Source organism: Scatophagus argus, chromosome 13 (assembly GCF_020382885.2).
Source record: "Scatophagus argus isolate fScaArg1 chromosome 13, fScaArg1.pri, whole genome shotgun sequence".
Taxonomy (NCBI): Eukaryota; Metazoa; Chordata; class Actinopteri; family Scatophagidae; genus Scatophagus; species Scatophagus argus.
In genome coordinates, this window is record NC_058505.1 from 8,176,874 (window position 1) to 8,201,809 (window position 24,936).

Consider the following 24,936-nt stretch of genomic DNA (forward strand, 5'->3'; position numbering starts at 1 on the left):
TTGAATGGATCTGATGGAATGTGCCTCCCATTGGCACCAGCATTGAGAAAGCAGACCTTCACCCTGACCGTGACACAATCAGCACCACCAAAACCACTTCAGTGCACTCGAAGATCCATCCACCATAGGGGCCAAAGATTAGAGATGTCACCTTAATGAGATGAAATTCTTGAAGGTAAATTGTTATGCTGTCCAAAAGCATTTGAGTGCTTATGTTTTCTCTAGATGGCCAGGAACCAGGCTCAAGCACCAGTATAGTAAACCTAAAGGGGAATCCATAATGGCCTCTTCAAAGATCCTCCAAAACATGAAATAGGGTTGAGTAAACTCTGACAATAATTTATTTATCTGCCATAAAGATTTGTTTTATGTCTAATAATTATTGGTATAATCATACAGTTATATGTCTACAATTATTAATAATTAATTAATAACCTGCCTGATGCAGATCTTTCAAAATCACCATCTTGCAAAATAACTATGACTTGCAAAATCAGTATCTTCTGATTTGTTTGTTTTTTTTTTTTTCTTGACTTTTTGTGTATTGGTATCCCATTTCATTTTTGTTAAGTTCCATTTTATTCTTAGGTTGTATCTTTATGTTGGGCTTTCTGATGATTATTGTTATGTTATGTGCATAGCTTGCCACACACAGGACATTTTTTTAAAAAAAAACCCAGAATGGCTAAATTACCTTTCAGACCTGAACACACACAACACACAGGGCATTATTCACATTATTCATAACCGTGAACAAGGTGTTCCATGTTAAGAAACAGGATGTGACTGGTTGAGAGTTGAGAAATGGATTCCTATTGGATTAAAACAGGTTTATTCATTTACCTTGAGGTGTTTACTGTGTAACCCAATGGGCTGCCATGGAGATCACATGCTCTGGCAAGTGAACATGGCTCAGAGCCAGAAGACCAGGGGCCTCACTAAGAACTATTAAAAGGCAGAGAAATACGACATGCACATGTTTTATTGTGCAGGAAGGTGTGTGTGTGTGTGTGTTTATCCATTCACACATATTAATATTTGTCTTTGCTATTTAACTTTAGCTGAAGGAGAAATTCCTTACAGGGGGCAGATGGTGAGATACAAGGTAATCTCAGCAGCTCCTTTAATTAAACCTAATTAATTGGTACTTGTCAGTGTGTTCTAAACGCCCAAGGCTTTTCAACCAAACCACTGAAAACAGGATTTAGAAAGCAATTATTAAAGCTTTTATGGATACAGTCGCATCTAATCCAAGTCTTCTCTCACAAGTCAGATATATGGCAGCCATGACAAGTTCCCGAAGCAGGGCAGAGATTCACAGCAAGGACATCGGAAATTGAATGATTTCTACACTTTATTTGATAGGCTCTGGAAAATCATCACTCAGCACAACCCACAGTTTTGTGGACACAGGTGCTGTCATGCTTCCACACTCCATCATTTGTTGCCCTTGGCAGTTGCCTAATTAAATAGCACTTTGGACATTTGGATAAACTGTGCTCCCTGTTAAGAGTTATAGAGCAGGAACAAAAAAGCAGCGAGTATTATATTTTTCAACAATCACCAGGATCATTTCTTGTCACAATTCTTCAAAACCATAATAATACTAATAATTATTGTGACGTAACTGAAGCCCTACTTATTCTCTTGGCTGATACTCATTTTTAGATTTCTGATATTTATCTGCTGAAGGGCAACGAGTGTGATGTCTGTTTGGGTGAATGTAGCAGATGTTGTGCCTTTGAATGACAGTGAACAATCCCATATGTTGTGCTCTTCTTCCCTGCTTCTGCCGCCCAGTCTCATCTGTGCTATGTACAAGACACAAACACTCGTGGGGGCTGGTACTTATCCCGTGCATGTTTTCCAAAAATGAACTGAGATGTTGCTGGCCCATCTGGGCCCTGTCATGCAGATCAGACTTAAGGCCTTAAGGATAACGACTCATCTCCCCTCACAACATGGTCACATGACCTTTATGCCTCACTGAACCATTTAATAGGAGTCCTTGTGTAAACATTACCCTCATGGGAGATGTGGTCTTATAATGAATTTGAGTCTCTAATATGAGGTGCATTAATTAATGCCTACTGAGCGTACAGAATGTTCCTTCAGGTACTGAACAGCAGTACTTACTGAGCATAACAGATGAAAAATGTGAGAATATTTCAAGGCTGGGCATGTGTTTAATTTGCCAGCCAGTACTCTATCTGTCATCTCCTCTCGCTCTTTCACACACTTTCTTCTTTCCTCACTGTTTCTTTCTTTTTTTTTTTTTTCTTATGCTCTTTTTTGAATCCCCAGTGGTCTGGCCATTATTCTGTGTTTGTTTAGTGTTTGTGCTTGGCTGACAGACAGCTGTGTTATGACGCTCTGGGTAGGCAAAACGCACAGCGCCTCGGGACAGCGATGGATTGCGATATGTAACACTGCACCATTTGGGACTTCTTTTGCTCTGACTGTGAAACATTTCATAATTGAGACGTTGACCAGTTGTGTAGAAATCGGCTGCTGGTGAAAGGCTGAGGCGATTTCTTTCCTTTTCCTTTCTTTTAACAAGCCTTCATTGTGGCTTTGTATGTGGCAAACCTTGGTTTCAAAACATGTCTAACCAACCCCTGGGTCAGATTCAGATATGTGACTGTGACGTGAAGACAAAATTTGATTTTCACTAAAAAAAAACGTTAGACTCCAGTATTTGACCTCCCTTGGCTTCTTTATGAGACGTAGACTGTTTTAAGGCGCATAAACTTGCAAATAGAATAACTTTCTAACAACAGTGACTGATCCCTCTTGCACAGCTACTTTCTAACTTAATGGTGCTCCTTCAGGTACCATTTTACCCAGGACTCACCAAACTGACAGAGGCCATAGATTTTTTTCAGTGTCCCAATGGCAGTACTTACAATCCAACTGACAGCTGTATCACATCCACAGTACACTGAAAATAGCTGTGCTGTCTCATGTGAAACATTAGGCTCACATTAGGTAATTTCTCCTCCAGGAAAATGGTCATAATTTCACCCAGCACAATAACCTCTTCCTCCAACAGTACGACCAAAGACAATTTGCTGAGCCATTAGGCCGTGATAATGAAATAAACACCAGTGTGAAAAATGATTTCTATCACTCCTGTCCTCGTAGAATCTGATCTGTGTACAACAACAAACACATTTAAGCAGCTTGACATCCAATTATACTTGGCTCCGATCAGACAGACACTCTATCAGTGACGTTTTGTCTGTTCAACCCCAGTGTGTCACAGATATTGAGGACACTTTTACATCCATGGGCTTTAAAAAATACATAAGGGTGAAAAGGTCGCTGGTGGGGACATATTCAATGAAACCTCTACAAAGTTAGGTTTGACATCCTGGACGAGTCATCGGCTACTTTCTCTCTACCTTTTTACAGCTAGATGTTCACCCAAAAATAGTTCCGGCAACAATCACGTCAGAAAAAAAGTAGATATTTGTCTGTAAAATGACTCTATTTTCATCTGTAATTCTCTGTTTCTGGGCTTCATCAGTGTCATTTGCAGAGCTTCATTTCAGACAATTTGTGGTGATCTCAGTTTTGTTCATTTCCTCAGGCCTTATACACAGTGCAATAACAAGCCCTGAATCAAAATATCTGCTGAGAAAAAGTTCTTTTGCAGTCCTGTTGGTAACTGCAAATGAATCAAATCGTGTTTCCATTATTTTGTTTCTGGCTTTTATATGCTAAAGGGAGAAACTCACATCAAAAGACTGTTTCCCAGAGAATTATCATTAGAGCATTGTGTCAAGGACAACTTGCTCATTAAACACTAATTACTAATATTACAATAATATAAAATAGATGGTATAATAATATAGCTAATATCCATGTTTTTGAGTCAATTAACTCAAAGCAAGTGAAACTCAAAACTATAGCTGTTTGATCTATTGCTTTTACACAGATATCTGTATGAGCATGGCTCATAAGTAACAAGAAACGGCAGTACAGAAATTCCAAATATAAACCTATATATATGGTTTATATGTCTGAGGTAGCACCATAATAAGGACTGTCATGGGTTGTCCACTACAGAGATCTGAACATGTCTCGGTCATGATTTTTTAATGTACTGCTATGAGATTTTTAAGCTCCAAAACATCAGTGCCAACCCCATAAAATCTGCTAGGAGTCAGGGGTCTGGTAAATACTGAAAACCCCAACGCTCAACTTCCTGTATCTAAGTTAAACGATTTCAGGCAAGCAGACCACAAATTTATGTCCTTCTGCAAGCACTGTTGATTTTTTTGTTTTACTTTAGGAGGTTAATTCAACTCAGCACAGAAACCTGAGCGAGTGAGTGATAACTATAACTGTAACTATAAGTAGAGGCTTGTGGAGTGTTGTCTTTTCCACAAACCATCCGTCCTGCCTCTACCTGAGCAGTTTGAAAGCCGCATCAATCCTCCCTCCTCTGCTGACGTCAGAGGAGTCAGTGGTGCGTCCTCGCGCTCCAACAGCTCGGACTTCTGGAGATATAAGCCAGGAGGAGGAGCAGTCAAAGTTTCCCAGAGAAGGAAAAAGTCTGTGAGTCTACGAGAAGAGAACCTTTAAGATCTTCAACGTTGGGTAAAGCGGAATATCGCGCGTTGTTGTTGGCATGGAATGACACCTTCCCGACAGAAGCTTGGAAAAACACGATGGCAGCCCGTTTTCTGAAGTGGATCAGCCTCACCTCTGTGCTCTGCCTGTGCTGCTGTGTTCTGGCGGAAAAGAAAGGTATGTCATGGGGCTATAACAACACGTACGTGGCTGGGTTAAAGTGCTAAGCGGGCTGTCGCGTTCCTCTGTCCTCGTTCGGCATTTACATAAATCTCAGAGAAATCACGGGCTGCTCAAAAAGCCGCGGAGAAACTTGATTCAGCGTGGGAGAAAAGTTTCTCACGGGCTCGATGGTCAGTCCCTGTGACCTGGTAAAAGCTTCGGAGAGACTCCAGTGAAGTGAGGCGTTCAGGATCAGTGATCGGGATAGTTATCGATCTTGAACATGGCCATGTAAAAGTTGCGGAAAGTTGTGGTTAGTTGGCCAGTTAGAAGACAGCTTAAATAACGCATCTGAGCCATTCCGATGTCTCAAAGTGCGTGATTTTTGCACCACGATGATGATGATGATGCGATGGAAGGGGATGTGGATTGGATTTTATTTTCTAGTACCTTAATGTGTCTTTATCTGTTCTTTGTAGTAGTTTGTGTTTTTTGTGAGCAGTGTAAGTGTGAGCATTTTGTCTTTAATGCTTCGCGCAGAGTTTGACCTATTTGCAGGTAAATATAGAAAGAAAATTAGGACGATGCTGTCACCTTGAAACAAACACTAAACACACACTATTTCTCATACACAAAACCCTACATCTCTGTCTAACAGTACCATGTTTTCTCATTTACTGTGTTGCCCAGTCGACTGTTCACATTTATTTGTTTTTTATTTGTATTTTGAGCATCCTCTTATACGTAATAACAATAAAAATAAAAGCCGATGCATGTTCCCAGCTTGCATCTGGTCCTCAGAGGAAATTAGATAAAATTGTGAAGACAGTCACTGATCCCTCTTGCACAAATTATGTAAAGCAGAGAGACAGGAAGAGTGTGGAGTGAGGCTGATGAGTATGAAAACAAGTGCTGAAGAAGCATGAACAAGTTTCTTGGTTTCTCCTGCGCTGCTCTGTTTTATTGCTTTCCTTTTGGCCCTGAAGTGAAGGTCACAGACGTCTTATTTTTCAATGCCATGGCAGTGTTTTGACTGTTACTTCAATTCTTTCTTGCCATTTTCTATAAATTATGTCTTTTTCTTTTAACAGCTGAGATTGTGAGTCCAAAAATGAACGCCTCACTGTATGCCAAGGTGATATTTGACTTGGATGTGACCAAAAATAAGCACAATAAAGATCCCCCCTCTTAAACTAGACATTAGTGTAAGCTTACAAACATTTAAAAAATTTCAATATTTTCCACATGCAGCTGAAGTGACTCAGTCCTCATGAAGGCCAGATGTCAGGAGAGAAAGTGACCATAAGTATCACTTTACTCCCTAATGACTTTAACTTCCTATTCTCATGAATCATCATTGTCCGTACTCATTGCACTGTTGTTCATCCTTACGAGCAGATAAGCAGAGTACTCGGTGTCAGCAGCACACGTGCTTCTTGCATCTTTCCTATATGCTCCAAAAAAAACCAGCCCTGGTTTTCAAACAACCACAACAAATCAAAAGTGTTTGTGAGCCAAAAAGACAGAGTCCCTAAATATTTCTGTGCTTCTAAACAAACCAGGCAGCGCACATTTCACGCAGCAGCAAGTCTCCCACAGTAAATAAGGATTTTAGAATTTTATTCAGACCAGAGAAGATCGGAAATGAGCAGCTGTAATGATAGCTATGGTATGCAGTACAATTTGGTTTAATTACTGTTCATTTTTTTGTGACTGATCCAATTTCCATTTCTATGAAAATGCAATCTCTGCCATATGGTCTGACAATTTTAGTTGTTGTTGTTGCTGGTTTGTTCTTTTGGCCAGAGGCTATGACAGATGTTTCTATGTGCCACACTTTCCTAGCACACAGTGTCCAGTTATTGTTAAATTTGATTTGAACGAGATGTGAAATTACCCAATTACGTTCTTAAGGCAGCAGAACTTCTAAGTACAAAAACCAAATTGCGAAATGCTTGGATATATAATTTGTTTTAGCTATGTCTAGATCAACCCAAGTAATACTTGTTTAATTTTTGTTTGTTGGTAGGGCGGCACGGTGGTGCAGTGGTTAGCAAAAGGGTTAGAGGTTCGAATCCTGGTCTGTGGAGTTTTTCTCCCTGTGCCTGCGTGGGTTTTCTCCGGGTACTCCGGCTTCCTCCCACAATACCAAAAACATGCATATTAGGTTAATTGGTGTGCATGAGTGGTTGTCTGTTTTTGTGTGTCGGCCCTGCGATTGACAGGCGACCAGTCCAGGATGTACCCTTCCTCACGCCCGTAGTCAGCTGGGATAGGCTCCAGCTCCCCTGTGACCCTGACGGATAAGCGGTATAGAAAATGGATGGATGGATTCCAGTTCGGCGAATTGGTCAGACATCTACTTGGCCAAAGTCAAATTTTAGTTGCCCCTCTACAAATTCTGGAATGCTAAAAAAACAACCTCAGAGATACTGAATAAACAGCATTATTAAATATTTCTTCTATTTCATCATCTGAAGCAAGCTACATGACGTACTGTTGAGAAAGTATTTGTCTCAAGTTTGGATTTTTATGTATCAGCATTGTTAGACGTGTCAATGTGATTTCAAATGAACTTTTTCCTGGAACATGAACCAGGACTTTAGGTTTCACTGTGGCTCTGCTGGATGTTACTCATGCTCATGTCTTGGTGAGTTATGGATCCATATCTGTAGAAAACACAACACTTGTAGGTGAGTTAAGACTCTATTTGGAAAATAGAACATTTTTATTGAAAATCAGAAGTGTTATTTTCCTGTCAGGCAGAATGATAAAGGGTTGATACCATACACAAAGTATTGTCATTGCTTTCCAGTGAACACAAAGCATCTCCAAAATGTCAAAATAAAAACATTGTTAACCTAAACTTACTGATAATGCTTTTCTTGACATAAAACAAAGAGGTTTGAAACGGTTTTATTAACCTTAAGAGTGAGAGTTAAAAGTGATAATTTTCTCAGCCCACAAAGGGACATGTAAATGTGTAAAATCACCTAACTGGGAAATTCCTAGTTTTCTGACTAGGCCTGTTTGACTTGAATGTGTTTGTGTTGCTAGGATGCAAGAGAGAACATCTGGTCAGCTGTTTATACTAAGACGTGGCGAAAGGTAATTAAGTTGAGAAAAACTTAAAACCGATGGATATCACAGGTTAAAAATAGACACTTTGTGCATGTTGTTATTGAGTGCTCTTCTGAGAACAATCATTTTCACCATACCTGGGCCAATGAGAACACCTCACTGTCAAAGTAATGGTCCTCACTTCATCGCAGATATGATTTATGAACTATTATTGGAGTGGAAGCGGATACACATTGACACACACAAACACACATGCTAATTCATCGCTTTTTAATTGACAGTCTGCCTAACCCCTCTGTACCCTAAACAGCAGTTGTCCAATTGTAGCTTAGCACCTGTAATCAGGCAAGGCAGACCTGTCAAGCCACGGATTTCTCCACATGTTGAAACAGTGTGCATAGGGCTGTGGTAAGAGTGTAAGAGAGTTTGGAGGGCGGCGTCTTCAACAAAACAAACAAAAAACAACCCCCCCCCAAAAAAAAAAGAAAAAGAAAAAGTAAGAGTTTGATTAAACAGTGTGTGTTTGCTCTAACATCTGGCCAACCACAAGGAATTATGGACGGGAGGGGACAACATTTTTTCAAATTTGGTCCATCATGCACACCCATGCCACCAGCACCACCACCACCCACCCTTAAGCTCTAATGCAGAGACAGGCGATTTCAAATAAGCTCTTGGCCATTAGCCTTGCAGTGACACGCATGAAGTCTTTAACAACTCTTTCCAAATTCAGTGTTACAGAACCATCCGCGCCGCGCTCTGTTTCGCATACATACACTCAATACAACTGGAAAGTCAGTTATTTCAAAACAACAACAACAAAAAAAAATCATTCAGATTTGGCTGCAAAAGTTACAGATGTATTCCTCCTTCTATGTTAGCACAAAACAAGGAAAGAGAAAAAAAAATGTTCTCCAGAGAAAGAGTGATTAGAGAAAAGTAAAATCAAGCACTGATGGAGAAATTACTGTAAGGCATTAAATCATGACATCCGGCCATGGCTGAACAAATTCATTCACCGGTCAAATTCAATCTTGAGGGCACCAATTAAGCACAATATTGATCGAATTGACAATCAGTCACTTTTTAACCTCTAAGTTTGTAATTAAAAACAGCTGGCAAAATAGCTGCACCCACTTTTTTTTTTTTTTTTTGCTAATCAAAGACAAATGCACAAAGTATAGAATAATAATCATACTTTGGAACCAAACAGTTTCTTTTAGCAGGTGGTCATTTAGCACATCGCTGGTCGCAGCCCTGTTAGGGGAAAAAAACGCTGAGGCCTTTGGAAATGAATCTGAGATTTGATCAAGCACCTGGCAGCGAGCTGCCTCTCCCACAGGAAGCCCACCTGTCATGTCAGTCCGCTGCTCAGCGACAGCCTGCCAAGGTGTGATGGCTTCCGTGGGAGTTAAACAGAACTTGCTGAATGATTTAAAAAAAAAAAAAAAAAAAAAAAAAAGAGCTCCACGTCCTGCACGCAGACATGCTCAGTTTATTAACTGTCGTCGTCTGTGGGGAGTTTGTAAACAATGCCCACAGTTTCACCCAGCAGCCAACCACAAGTAATAACTGCTGTGATTTATCTCTGAAATTATCTCTGAATTGTTAAATGGCCTCGGAATCAATAGGACTCCTTCTGTTTGTGACAGGAGTTGTACTGTAGAGGTGATGATTGCATTTTTTATTGTGCGAGTTGAAATCTTTCTAAACTCTTCTACCTTTCTCAATGGTAGTTGTTAAATTTCCAAGCTGCCACAGTACAGATGTGAAGTGAAGCTGCCTGAGAGAGCCCCTCTAACTGGGTTATGAGTTAACCTGTGAAAGATCAAGCTAATCTCAGGGGCATGTTGATGACTAAACCCTTAATCCCTCATGCGAGGCTCCCTAGCTTGCTTTGGGCAAAGGATAACCGGCTTATATCAATATGCTTTTTCAGAATTAGTGGGTTATTCAAGTTCTTGACAGAATGAGATTGGAAGATAATATATAGTTTAGGTCCAGCTCCATCTTTTCTGCATTTAAATGTGCTTGCCCACCTGCAAACGTTGAGCTGAATCATGACAAAATTTCATCCTGCAGTGCATTTCGGCATCCTGAGTAAGTGCTTTTCCCTCTGTGTTGTGTTGGGATCTAACAAGCCAGCTTCCCTCATCAGTCATCTGCTTTTTTTCCATCAGTTTCAGAACGCCATGCCTTTTCTTTTCATTAAAGCCCACTCTCTGGGATTAGATGGATGTCGGTAGTGAAATATATGTTATGATCCTGTGTAATCCTAGAATCTCTAGTTTTAAGGTCCAGAGTGGCCGTCGTGCTCCTACCCCTGCTGCTGTGTCTTGCTGGTCTTCTGATGACCTTTCCAGACTTTCATCTGCTGCAGCCATTGTTGAAAATATGACTTTTTGTTCTGGGCTGTGGGAGCTAGAGGATAATTTCTCACTGCCCTCCCTCCCAGCTTTGATAAACTGCACCATGTCTGAGTTGTAGAGATTTTGGAGAGCTTCTGGCGAGGTGTAGGATTTTTGTTTCACTCTGGGACAATAGTGCCTCTGTACAGCGCAGGTTATCTGGCAGCAGTGATACTTTTGCAGAGCAACCGAGATCTGTGCCTTGCGGCAGACATATTCAAGGCTTGACGTGTGTGTCATCGAGAGGGAACACAGAAGTGAAACATCTTTTTGTTCCTCGTCTTACTTTTAACCATAGAATCACACCTGAATACAATACAACTACTGTGTAGCCCTAAATACCAAATACTACTGAAGTTCTGTTGCCATTAATTACATGTCTGGTTGCACTGCTTTTCAGTCTAAACAAACCACAGGCTTTAGTGTTATGTATTGCTTTCATGTCTGGCTTTAATATTTAATAAGTCAAAAAATGCTGCTCACTGCATCTCTGATTTTAATTATTGAAAACTCTTCTTTTGGCCTCTCAATGTAAAACTTTGTTTATAGTGTTGTAACTGAAGCAACTGAAATCCAAAATCCAATCCTGTACTTTGTATATCTCCGCTGAGAACCCAGTGCAGAATAAGTGAGTGAATGTGGTTACTCATTGAACTGATTTGCTTCCTTTGTTTATACATGGTAACAAAGGGATCTGCTGCATTTATGGCCTTTCCATGATCCATTGGCTGTGCATGAGGTCTCCAGTGGAAAGAGACCCAGGAATTCATGTTGGAAAAAAGACCTTCTGCTATCTTCCCACCTAATCAGGTGCAGTGTGGTGTTAAAAGGGAAAAGAGGCCACTGCTCCAATTGAGTTGTTAAGCTTGTATCTCCTACATATTATTTCAGATATCTAACTGACAGTGTTGAGGAGTGGACCTAATTTTGTCTGATTTTTCTTTCTTTTTTCTTTTTTGTGTAATGTTTTCAGCCACTGTTTGATCAAAAATAAGACCTTTAAAATAATATGCGATAATGCACAATATATTGACAGATCATTAGCATAAAACCAATATAAACTTCCATATAGATAACACCAGAACTGAAGGGATCATTCAGTTATTTAATTGACAAAAATAACCTGCAATTATCTTTATAATTATAACCGCAAAAATACCAAACATTACCAAACTTCTTATTTGTGGAGATTTGCTAATTTTCTTATGTGTCAGTTAATTGGGTTTCTTTGGGTTTTGGACTGATGGTTGGGCAAAACAAGCTGTGTGAAGGCATGTCAGGACAGCTCAATCTACACTATACCTCCATTTATATCAGGATTAGAGCAAAAAGCATTTGTGTCATTTGCAGCACCTGAAACATTTATTACCAGTTAATTTATGAGAATGAATTCTGTGAATTAATTTCTTTTTTTTTTTCATGCATTTGACAAATCAGTTTTTGAATGTGTTCTATCAGACTGGAATTGCTGAAACAGTAAGTTAAGTCTAGTAGTGAAGGAAAAGATGGAAAATGGGCACCAAACGTGTTTCCATCCTGGACAACCATCACTCTTACACATTCAAGAGAATTTTGCAGCTCAGTTCGGTTCAGAAATACAGTGAACATACATATTCTCTGTCCTATTTTTCCTTAGACATGAATAAAAGGTTGCTATTTATTGCTATTCAGTACTGAACTCTGTACTGAGCTTTATGTCACAATGCAAATATAAAAGAGTCAATGACATGAACAGGGATTGTGCATAGATTAAAGAGATGCAGCAAGGGGAGAAAAACAGAAAAGTTGAAGATCCACAAACAAGCTTTAGAAGGACAGGATGAGATCTTTGGCTCTGATATTCGTGCTGTTGCTTAATTTTAACCTCATCAAAAGGCCTCAAGCTGTTCTTTCTAGTTGCTGCTGCTTCACTTTGATGTCTAAATTGAAGATGAGAGTCTTTCACCATTATGGCGAATACCTCAAGGTGTGGCATCTTCTCCAACAGGTCATTCCGAGGAGCAATATTTCAAACAGCACTCACCCAAAAGAGGAATCCCCTGTTGAGAAGGGAACAATAGCTTCACAAACAAATATCCATCTCAGAATATTCTAGAAGAAAGCATTGGTTGAAGGGTGGTGGCTGATCTCTGAAACTTGCTTCCCTAATAGCATTTAGCCTCTTCCTGTGTGGTCCATTGGTCTTGTAATCTAAATGGTGCATTTTAAGCTGTGACTCATTGTTAGTGGGTTGGACATTATGGCATATTATGGTTAATTTATCCAATTTTTGGAAATGAATTCCTGCATTTGTCAAAAGCAATCGGGATGGAGTTTCACAATGTGTGATTTGTAATCCCCTTTGCAGTGTAAGCTTGGAGGATGAGGAGGTATGGGGAGGGTCGAGGTTTCCAGCCGTACATCCTGATTAAAAGGATGTTGGAGCTCTTTCACAGCATTACCCGAAGGGTTTAAGCTATTCCCCATTAGATTGCATCCGTTCTTGGCAATAAACTGTAGACAAAGGAAAACTTATGACCTTGACGTGAAGTTGTTCTTCTTTCTGCATCTGACACCTTCACTGAGGCTAAATATGTTAACATCAAAAACTGTATCTAGTTCTGTTTATAGAGCATGTAATAATTTATGCCTTTCAAGGGAATCCTGATCAGGCTTGTCTGATAGTTTTCATTGCTCCACTACCTATGAAAAAGTGTGTTTTCTTTGACAATGCGATTAAGGCATTACATGCTTCATTGCAAGGGCGTGGTGGAGCATCAGTCAAAACCTACAGTATGTAACTTTCCAGTGTTCATTGAAAAGATAGTTGTGCTGGATAATAACTAGTCAAACAGAAACAGAGAGGGGCTTTGCCTTGTTTGGTCTTTGTGGGTTCTGTCATATACTGAATTCTCTGCAAGGAATAAAAAAAACTGTCATCTTTGCTTTCAGCTGCATGTGGATACCAACATTGAGAGAAAACTTTCGTGGAATTATCTTGTACTCCAGGTGCATGGGAAAATAGTTAACTAGTTCTACAGATGTGACTTTTTCACAAGTAAAATAAACATCTACAGACATGCACAGCCACTTGTTAACTGATACCTATATTGCCTCCAGGTTACTTTTAGTCTAGACCTCCTGTCACATCTTTGAATGGGCCTGGTACTGACAAGTTACAGTGCAAAGCCTGAATTCTCAACTTTCAGTGTGCCTTTTGTGGTAAGTTTCCCTCAGCTTCCTAACAGGAGAAAATGTTAATAAGGCTGAAAATTAGCCAATATACATAGTGGGTGGGTGGCAGGGATACAAATGAGATAATAAGAGAACACGCATGACTGAGAAACATACACAAAGGAAAAGGAAAGCCCGTGAAATAAATTCATTCTCATGCAGCTCCTGTGGCCTATGTGTGGACCAAGCTTGAAAGAATTTCTCCTTCCCTACAGAAACCCCAAGTCTTTGCACAAAGGGTTCTTTATTCAGTATTTGGTTGTCCTCTTTGACACAAGCTTATCTGTCTTCCCTGACCTTAACTTGCCATGTCGACATTACTTTACAGCCCTATGTCAACAATGAGGAGAAAGGCATCCCTGTTGGTAAAAGGCTAAGGAGGCTGTTAGGTTAGGGTAAGACAACACATTTAGCTGTTTTAGATCTTTATGTTGGATTATCACATTTAATATCATATATAAATATCAGTAGAGAAAAATAGCTTGCAGTGGTATTAAGACAAGGTTCTGGCATCTTGCTCACTCTGTCAATTGCAGCCGTTCTTTAAGCTAAATGCCAGTGTTGACGTGCTAGCATGCTAACACTTTGCTAATTAATGGGAATGACCAGTGTCACTAGGACTGTAGATATTGAAATATTTCAATGAATGAGTAAAAACTTTAACCTGTTAGTATAAGATTAAGATTCTGTTGCAGTCCATACAATAGTTGTTGAGATATTTCAGTCTGGGCCAAAATCCACCAAAGTACTGACATTGCCATCCCTAGAGTCATTGTGCTCATTTTAGTGTGGCTAAAAAAATGTTGCTTCACTTGATGTTGTTTAAAGACCCAATGGTTTGTCTCCAAAACTGCCAGAACTCATTGTCACCAATGAGTTATCCTACACACCAATGAAGTATAATTCTGGCAAGCAAATAACAGTCCCTCCTCATGACATGGCTCTGTCTGAATTATGACAACAATGATGATAGTCCTTTTGGCAGTGTATTGTGGCGGGGTGTGTTAAGAGGAAGAAAAGAAGATGTCAGCCCTTCTCTCACCATGGTTCCAGCATTTTACAAGCCAACATCACCTCTCTGGGGTTTCATCAGCCTCTTAAAACTTATCTCATCCAGGCCATTTATAGACGAGATGACAGCATTGTTCATAATATTGTAGCAGTGGCAAGACACACCTACAGGGATGATCTGTTTTGTTTAACTCCCGGAGCACTAAAACATAATGTGCTCTAAACATAACATGCCTTCTGTAGTACCTTTTCTAATTGCTTAGTAAGTTTCAACGACACCAATGCTTCGTTGAGCTCAGAATTAATTTCCTGGTGGTACCCTGAGCGGAACATCTTCATTACCACATGTTTTCATAATTGAAGCCAGAGGCCTGTAAAAAAGAAGGAATTCTGTTTGCTCCTCCTGCAATCATTTCCTTCATTAAAATGGTTGTACTGAACCTCTTGCAAGATTGCCCTAATAAACTGTTTGTGAATGACCTGTATTGTAGATGTATGCCCATGTCCTGGATCATATTATAGCCTCATAACACTTTATAGTATCGCTGATAAATGATTAATATTTACTACTCTCCTTTTATTTTCATAACAAACTGCTTCAACTTGATAGTTGTGTGGAGAATGGGTTCCCTGGTAAAAATACCCTGGAGTGCCTAGTTGGCCGAGTGCCAGGCATTAAGGATTAGCTCTCTGGACCTGCATCCACTGCATCAACAACCTCCTCCTGAGCTGATTAGAAGGCAATATGAGATTTTTTAATATGAATCCACTTGTTTAGTTTTTATCCTGGGTATTATTTCAATAATCAGGCACCCATAAGATTACCAAGAGATTAAAATACTCAAAATCTAAATGGGTTTATGGGTCAAAGGACATGTAAACTACCCATTGAACTTTATTACTTTAAAGTCAAGCAGGAGGTATTTGAAATATGCATATATCCTTTTCTTCCAGCTGTTATTCCAGCTTGTTAAGGCAGCAAGCTTTTGGATACTTTTTATGTGAATATGGCTTATGCCTCCAGGAAATAACGTGAACTGTCCAAGATTCATAATGGTTTATAAATGCTTGGCACCTGTTGGTCAATTGAAAAACATCCGAAATGAAATCCAGATTTGGAGCTGGGAATGTCATTACATCTGTTGAGCTGTTTGTAACTGACAAAGCAGTCTCACCATGAGGTCCATTCAGTGGTGGTTCTGGACCTTTCAGTTGTATCACACAATTTTTCTCAGGAGATTGTGTTCACCCAGTTGCCCAGATTTTATTTACACCATCTGTTTGGCTAATAAAAGTTAAGATTGAACAGTTATTTTAAGAAACAACCTCCGCCTAAGGAGAGGAAGATTGGAGGTTATGATTGAAAGTTCCAGTACAGCTTCCAAGAGACCTTGGAGATTTTTTTTTGACCAACTTCTGTTTCCAAAGTCAAGAGTGCACGTTTTTAACAATTGCAACCCAATATTAAAATAATTATTGCGTTAAAGTTGGTTATATTTTCTGTCTACAATTCACCTGGTAATCATAGAAAGGAGCATGATTTGTTTTTCTGGGGTTGGACACTGGATAACAATTTTGTTGGAAAAGTTTTGTATCCTGGCTCATTGACCAGTTGTCCACTCTCTGAAGCAGTCGTGAGAGTTTGTAGTGTGTGTTTCATGCACAGTGATCTGAGCCAGGGTCCTTGTGTTCAGCAGTGTAGCTGATAGTAAGAAAAGGGTCTAGCCTGCCAAGTCTGATGCCTTTGATGACTGATGCAAAGCAGTCAGGCCTTAGGTTGTGCAAAAGACCCTCTGTGTCTCTGCAGTGAGGGGGCGGCCTTGAAACAACCACCCTCCTCAGACATAATCATCTTAAACAAGCTAATGCATTGTTTCAGAGGTTTGTTAACAATGTGTGATGTGCTTTTTTTGTCAGGAACAGGATAACGCCCTGCACATTAACAATGGATGAAATCTGAGCCGTGGGCTTATGGGAGAGGTGTTTGAAGAAAAAACTAGCACCATTTTCTGTCAGTCGTTGCTGTTCACACTTTTTCAACCGAGTGTAGTTTTGAAAACACTCTGAAAATTATAACTAAGCACCCCGAGTACTTGGCAGTGGCCCCTGCTGCATTTCAAACATTTCAGTTTGATGTGTCTTCAGGAAGACGTAGCTAAATTCTCCCAAGCTTTCCTGTGCAAATTAAATTGGTCATGCTTTTGGCGAGTACAGCGCAACATGTAACAAAATACCCCTTCACAGTGTTGAAAATGATGAGAGCTCCTCGGCTGTACAAACTAATTCCCCAAGCTCAGTTTGTCCCCGACCCTTGCCCTCAGCCAGTGTTGATGAGGAAGAAACTACTCATCAGTGGATTTAGGGGCCTACTGATGTGTAAAGCAGAGGTTGAAATAGTGAGTAAGAGTGAGGCTTACTAACTCAAACCCCAGAGCTTTTGTAGAATATTCCTTTTATGGGGTCTCTCTCTGTGGAGACTCCAGCAGGGCAGAGTTGGTAGAGACATGACTAAGGCAGTAACAGAGCTGTTGGCAGGCAACACTGCGACGCAGCGGTTAGACCTACACAGAAACGAGCCTGTCAGCAGTCGGGCTAAAAATAAGAAACCCTTAAGAAGAAAGGCTGCCTCAAAGAGTGTCTATCTCCTTTGTTTAGATGAAGTGAGGAGTCGAGTGAGTGAGAGTTATCTGTCCCCTCTGCTGATGTGCTCCAACCTGGGCCTGCAGCTATGCAATGGGAATGCTTAAACCAACAGGGGATTCCCAAATCACAGCTGCTTTCTCTTGCCGGAATGATGTGTGAAATGTGTGGGTTTCTTTGCTTGCGGTTGTTGTTTTTCTTTCTGTCTTCGCTGCCTCTCTTTCGCTGCTCCTCTTTTCCAGGCATGGCTCAGTGACGGTCGGTGTAGGGGGGTGGGGTGGTGGCAGCAGGGGGGGGGGGGGGCGTTGAGCAGTGAGTTAGCGGCATTGCGCTTACCGCCCACTCCCTCTCCAGTCTTCCTCTTGTGCTTCCTGTGGGACTGAAGAGGAGTATGGCTTTAACAGGGAAGGAGAAAGAGGAAAAAAAGAGGGGAGGTAGTGGGGGGAGGTAGTGGGGGGGGGGTTGTCTTGGCTGGAATGGGCTTCAATAGGGAGAATGTCTGGATGTTAAAGAGGAAGTGGGTTGAATGTTGGAACATTTCAGGAGAATGGTGGGAGCATTATTGGAATTTAAATGGAGCTGGGGCTGATGGAGGTTTTGTGAGTTTTGGATAACAACAGTGGGAATGTTTGGTGCCTTTATGGAGGACTAATGGACTTACCAAAAGGGCATGAGGGAGAATTATCTGACTAATGATATGTGTGGCTTGATTATTTGGGCCGTCACTTTGGGCCCCTTGGATACTGGTCACAGCTGGAGAGTAACAGGAGTGCAGCTGCGTTTAACTAACTCCAATAAATCATGCTGGCGCACACTAGTTTTTTGCTTTTTTCAAAGCATCTTCTATCTTTTATGATTTGTTTGTCTCTTTTGTTATGGATATTGCTCCTGGATAATAAATACATCACTGACTTTGGAGACAAATGTGCAGCTTGTTGATTATTCACGGCAGTAAGTCAAACAATAACCAGCATGAATGCAAAGAATGATCCTCTTGTAAGTCAGTAACTACATAATAAATGTAATAATGAATATTTTTCTAAATTAAAAGGTTGACTGGAATTGCAAAAAAAACAAACAAGTATTTTCTCATTTATGCGGTAATGCGGTCATTTTACTTAATATCAAAATGTTGAATCATAGCTTTTAAAAAAGAAAAAACTTTTTTTCGGAAATAATCTTATTGTTTCTGTGTATAATGTGTATAATCCAATCCAATTCAGTGTGAGCTGATTTTATTGGAACTACTTTCTACTGAAGCAATTTGTTCAGATGAAAAAACTGCAGGCGACCAAAGCGGTGTTGTAAATGTCATTTTTTATTATTGCTAGCAGCACAAACCAAATTCCATTAACTTCAACTGTATTGGGGCATGTTATTTGGGTGATTTGCATCTTTAACCCCATTTACACCATTTTATCTATATTTTATCTATTTCTCAGAAGATCTAAATTGTTCTGGTCCTCAAACTGACAAACTTTATGTCTTTAGATGCAAGAGTGTGAGTATACACACTATATTCCTGTGTTTGTGCAGAACCTAAATCCACAGTTTCCTCATGCTGAGATGGAGAATAAACATTATGCTGGGCCCAGCCACAGGTATCTGGAGTGTCTCACTGACTGGTAGAGAGTGCTCTTCAGCAGCAGAGAGTAAACATTAGCCTTTTTGGTCTTTATTTGGTCACTTTGCCGAGCTTTCCACAGACTAAACCTCACTGACTGTCCTCAAACTCAGGCAGGTCCAGAGAGCAAAGGCCGTGTAGTTGAGCTGTTTAGAGAATGTGTGACGTGTTCAGTGGGACACTTCATTTGCTTGTGTTCTGCAGCTGGCCGCTCCAGTGTCTTGTCCCCTTTGTTAGCCTTCAGGGAAAGGTCAGCCATGTTCATACATCAAGTGTGAGGCTTTACACTCCATTTCCACACTTTGACCCGACCGCCGGCTGCTGTGTCCCACATGTACATCTTGGTTGGCTAAACCACAAACCACCCCTGACTGTACTTTTTCCCTCTCAGTTTCTTTTTTGATCACATTTCCTGTCTGTCTTTCCCCAGTGGTACATTACGTTACATCCTAGTAGTATGTCCTCCTCCTCCTCCTCCTCATCCTCCTCCGCTGGAGACGACAATCAGCTACCATCTGCCTCAGCATCACAGGGTAGCGTCTGGAACTGACCCCTGTGCAAAGATCAACTTCCTGAGAAGTCAAAGGGACTTGTGTTGTTGCATTCATTGCCGTGAGGGAGGGAAAGTGGGGGGGTATCCTCTAGTTGTCACTGGCCCCCTTTTTTCTTTTTTATTGAGGCCCCAAGATGTTTTCTCTAAGGGATTGCTGCATCTCCCACGCAAAGGAAGATTGCATTTCCCCTGTACAGAGAGCAGGATATCAAGATTTTTTTATATTTTCTTTTCTTTTTTTCTCAAACTGCATAGTATGTTGTGAACATAATACACCACCAAAGAATGCTCACATTTCTATGCTTCCACTTGTGCTGCTAGTTTCCCCTTTATATGACATTTTAATCTCTTCCTGACTCTCAGCCAGTCAGAAAATATAGGAAGAGGAATTATGAGCTGAATGGACAGAGAGAGTCTCTGCTTTTCCCTTTCTTCAATTACTGATAGTGGGCTTTCAGAGATTTATGCTTCTGTGAAATCTGAAAATCTGGAAATTTGAGTTAATGCAACCCCAAGTGAGCCACTACTTTAACCTGCGGCCCATAAAAGTGGAATGTTTTTTTTTCCTCTTATCAACATTCTTTTACCATGTATCTGCAGAGACATATGAGGGGGGGTAACCATAATATCCCTAAACAAGGGAATGAATCTTGGCATCGATTTTGTTATCAGCAGAGAAACACTACAGATTGAGTTACATGAGATACTTTGCCCTAATGCTGTTGGCTTAGAGAGAGAAATAAACAAGTCTTGTCGGATAGCATTGCTACTTCCCATTAATTATGTCTAAGTTTACAGATAATCTGATTATCAGACTCTGGACACAGCTTAATTGAATTGCAGGTAGTGAATGGGAGGAAGAAACTGCGACAGGGCCATTTCTGTTGTCTGTAGAAAGGTATAAAACATAATGACTTAAATGTGTAGTAGATGGCTCATTGTAGAAAAGGAAACCATTAGATGAGAAAGAGAAGTTTTTTCTGTCTCTTTGGAAAGTTTGGTTTGCATTTGGGAACCTTCAGTATTTCCTCTTATGGCCAGAATTATACAAAGTTTCATCCAAACATTTAAAAGAGACCTCCACATGTGAATTTATAGCTGACTTTAACCCTTTTCCTTTGGTTGGTTGGTTTTGGTACTTAACATTGTACATTTGATCATGTTTAGTTAATGTGTCTCAAATGTTTGTAAATTTTGTCTGCCGTGACTTTGGTTTTATACTCTGCTTCACTTGTTCCCCTTCTCCCTGTCAAATAACTTCTTCAGCTTCAAAGTTTAAAGAAAAGGTTTATAGTCTACATTTTAGTGCCAACGCTGTTTACATTATATAGGAGATGGACTTGATAAAAGATTGTGTGCATAGTTGAGAATGTTAACAATCAATAATTGTTCGATCATTAATACACAAAACCTTTGTCTTTTTCTTGTTTTCGTTTTTATTTTTATTTATTTATTTTATTTTAGCAGCCTGTTAGACATGTGATAATTAGTTGTGTACTTCACGTTTGTAGACATCGCGTTTCACCAGAAAGCAGATCTGCTCACAAGTCACTACTGCCTCTCTGAGCTATTGCTGGCATGGTGTTTTGTTGGGACGACAGGGCTCCATCTTTGACTTTTACTGGCGGCACAAGATAAACATTGTACTGGAATATTTTGAAACTGTGTCCACGCTGGTTTTGGCTTCTTCATCTTGCCTCACCATTTCCCACCGACTGCATCCTCCTTTGCTACTCCAGTAGTTGTTCTGAACTTTTATTCCTCCTTGTGGTGTAAAAGGTAATATATGATTAAATTAAGTTCTAAGCCAATTAATAAATAAAAGATTATCGACATCCCTGTTATTTATTCACTTTATTGCTTCGACGATATTATTGTCATGTCTGCTCATTAAATATAAGGCTGCAGTCAGCTGTGCATGGCGACTCAAAACAGGAGAAAAGAGCTAGCCTAGCTCTGTCTAGAGGTAACAACAGCACATCCAAAGCTCATTACATCACTGCTGAATGTAAGCAGTTTCAACAGTAATAATGTCAATTCTCTGCTTTACAGAATGGTATAACCAGCTACTTCCCCCTGTTTCATGTGTTTAAGCTAAGCTAGCTTCACATTTACTGTACAGACAAGAAAGCGAAGCCACTCTTCTCGTGTAACTCTGCCAGGAAGCAAATAAGCATACTTAAAAACATTTAACTGTGAGAGCAAAAGTTGAACAGGTAGTAAGAATGCAAATTTCACTACTTGTTCGCAGACTTCTCTGTATCGCTAACAAGTAAATTCTCGGGTGCGGTATTTGACACGTATTTGTGCGGCGGTTTACTTTTCTGTCGCTGCGCAGATCCTGTAGCCTCAAGAAACGAATATCTACCACACACCCTTGACTTTGAGCACAAGTCCCCAAGTCAACATCAAAAGAGTGATATGCGACCGCACATTTCAACAAGCTTAGATGACTAATGATCGGGTTTATCAAGTCTTTTGTTCTGCTCTGACTGCCTCCCGATCAGTGCAGCGCAATCCAGGGAATGTGTTGTGTTTCTCGCAATGTTGCACACTCACGGCACACACAGTACGTGTGGGTGCACGCACCCTCACACGCATATGTGTACAGCACTGTGGTAAGAGATATACCAGATCTGCCACTCCTTGCTCATAAAGTTACCTGGACATTTTGTGACGACAATACAGCTGGAGGAAGTGAAGCAATCCACAATTCGCCTTTGTCACAGTATCAGTTATGTCACTGCAGGCCCCACCCTTGCCTTTAACCAATTTGCAGACAGTAAGCTGTGGTTTTATTGTTGGTTTATTTTTTGTTTTAGTTGTAGCTTTTATGAGTCAAAATTGAATCACCTGCTATGGAGAAACAGGGTTCCCAGGATTTCCAGTCTACACAGTCTTTTCCACTCTAATTGCTGTCCATCTCTACTAGCAGATGGGTAGTTTGCAAGTTGCTCAACATTTTATGACACATTAACTCCGATACTGTAAAAGACTCATTTTTATCTGTAGAAGGTTGTATCTTTCAAATAAAATAAAGGTTGCAGTAGTTCTATGAAGCAGCCTGGCCTTGTTTTATTTCCATGTGTTGTAGCCTGATGAGGAAATGGAATATCACGTCATTTACCACCTGCAGTGGAGATATGAAATTGGACAGAGGAGAATGTTTACAGTGGAGATACTGCTGCTTGCTTGAGCCATCAACAGTTTTTTTTCTTCCCTCTGCAACCCACAAGTGTCTGTTGAGGGAAGTTTATTGAACCTTTAGTCACCTGCCTCATGCAGCCTTTACTGCTCATCATAAATATTAACCGAACAAAACTTTCAGAGAGGAAGTAGGCTACATGTTAGCAGCTGGGAGATGTACATCTATGCACTGCATATGGTAAAACAACAAACTAATTAACCATAAGCAGCATCCCTATTAGCAAACTGTCTTTGGGAGGTCCAAATCAGGTTGATTAATATTCACAGCTGCACGGTTATGACAACCTTTTGGTTTATTGCAGTTGGGTTTCTCAGTCTGAGTAATAATTAGGGGGCTAATTACATCTCACATGGCTCCTCTAATTAAAATGGTCAGCTTGCTTTTGCTGGTCTGCCTCTGTTGCCGGGGCGTTAGGCTGCTGGACTGCAGAGTTCATATCAGTGAGATCCCTCAGGGACAAACTAATGAGGAGGAAGAAGAGGGAGGGTGAAAGACAGCTGTGTGTGCACGTAATTCTCACTGATTGGGAGACCAGCCGCTGTTGGTTTGTGTGAATTCAAAACAACAACTTGGCCTCAGATACTAGTTTGACTGAGCTGAAAGGTGATATTATGTCTTTTTCTTCCATTTGGCTGGTCAGAAATGGCCCGGTGTAATTAAATTAAGTGTTATATACAGTGTTGCGAGGTGTGTCTCAGAATGAGGAGCTTATGTTTTGGCTTTCTTTGCAGTCAAGAGCAGACATGTTGTGGAATGTGACCCAAGAGACATTACACACCATAATTTCTAATAAACAGGAGAAAGAATCTTTTGTGTTTTGGAAGTTAATGCTTAAGTTAACCCATAAGAGAAAAATCAGTTCTATGCTTACGAAGTGTGCATGAAGAGTTTTTTTTTTTCCTGTGTATGTGTGGCTTTGTATATATATATGTGTGTGTGTGTGTGTGTGTTGCAAGGATGTCACAGTGTTAAACACAGCTGGCTCTCTCCTCAGTGCCAGTCAGAACCTGTCTGACCAGCTCAGGGGACGATTGAACAGAGGAAGATGGCCTTTCTAAAGACACGCATTCTTCTTTTAAAACTACTTTCATTAAGAAAAAAACCTCTTGTGTCTGCTGAACTTCCAGTGAAACACAATTTCTTAACACCAGATAGGCTCTATTATCAGCCCATAATTGTAGCTGTATGAATCTCTCTATCAATGGCTTTGCTGGTATTGCAATTTAAAACTCAAGAAACTGCATGCGTCAGCGTTTGATTTAAGCCCCAATTTCTTATTTAGTCATGTCAAGAACTTGCCCTAAAATCATATATGCTTAAACTAGGCTGAAACTACTCAGATGATTATTAATTATGAGATTTAGAGAACTAAAGTCCCCCCAACATATGTGCTCACGCATTCCATGGAGTCTGTGACACACCAGATCTTTTCTCTGAAATGACACAACGGGCCTGGAGACGCTGGTCACAGTGGTTGTTTTAACTAGCCTGCATAACAGTGGAAAGATTCAGGCCTTTGCCAGTATAAATACAGCCAGCTTACTTTGACTCATGTGCCAGAATTTGCTTCGTTGCTGAGATTTGATTCCTATTGTGGATGCAACCCAGATCTGTATTTTCACATAAAAGCTGGCCAAGTTATGACTGTCCAGATCAAATTCACAAACAGAGACACACACAGAAAGGCATAAATTGAGCCAGTGTGTTACACAAGCAGCAAATGTTTCTGCCTGTTAGCAAAGTGGGCTTTGGATGAATGCTTTTGTGACATTGCGGGTGATTTACAACCAGTTTGCATCTTGTGTTTCAAGCAACATTCAAATAAACCTTACAAATTTTGTTTCTTTGTCTTCGCTGCAGTATGCCAAGGCATCACCAACCGTTTAAACCTTCTGGGCTCCAAAGAGGACCACTACCTGAACATGGTGAAGACCTACAGCAACTGCACTGTGGTCCTGGAGAACCTGGAGATCACTTACATGGAGGAACACCGTGACCTGTCCTTCCTCAGGGTAAAGACTGTACTGTGTTAGTAGCGGAAACTAAACATGGAAATAATAGATGAGAGAAGGCCAATATTACCTATATTTCTTTGGTTGTCTGAGACACTTCATATTACAAATCTATGCTGGATCTTCACCGGCTCTTGACTGCTCTCATCGATTCAGTATCGATAATTAAAACCAGGGGAGAACTCATTGTGAAGGATGATTGAGTGTGTTTATGGTTCTTCGGTTGGAGCTTTGCTTGAACCCCAGGGTTTTAAATACTGATCAGATGTCATGAAGGACCACACACAATCTTGTTCACGTTTGCACATACAAACACAGAACAGTATACAGTCAGAATATATCATGGAGTCATTCTAAGCGTGTAATTTCCACTGGTGAGGAGAGAGCAGGGTTCCCTTATTTTTCAAAATCCTGTTATTGTCCCACTTACTTTTACATTCTCAATT

At 40.4% G+C, this 24,936-nt stretch overlaps 1 protein-coding gene across 1 annotated transcript in view; it reads left to right on the forward strand.

The window, feature by feature from the left end:
- Positions 1-4,459: 4,459 nt before the first annotated feature.
- The window catches only part of egfra (epidermal growth factor receptor a (erythroblastic leukemia viral (v-erb-b) oncogene homolog, avian)), a 40,248-nt gene continuing 19,771 nt past the window's right edge, over positions 4,460-24,936 (forward strand). Inside the window, exons 1-2 of the mRNA XM_046409610.1 lie at positions 4,460-4,755; positions 24,339-24,490. Of these exons, the coding sequence (XP_046265566.1) occupies positions 4,677-4,755; positions 24,339-24,490 (231 nt within the window). The 5' untranslated portion in view covers positions 4,460-4,676. The remainder of the gene's footprint in view (positions 4,756-24,338; positions 24,491-24,936) is intronic.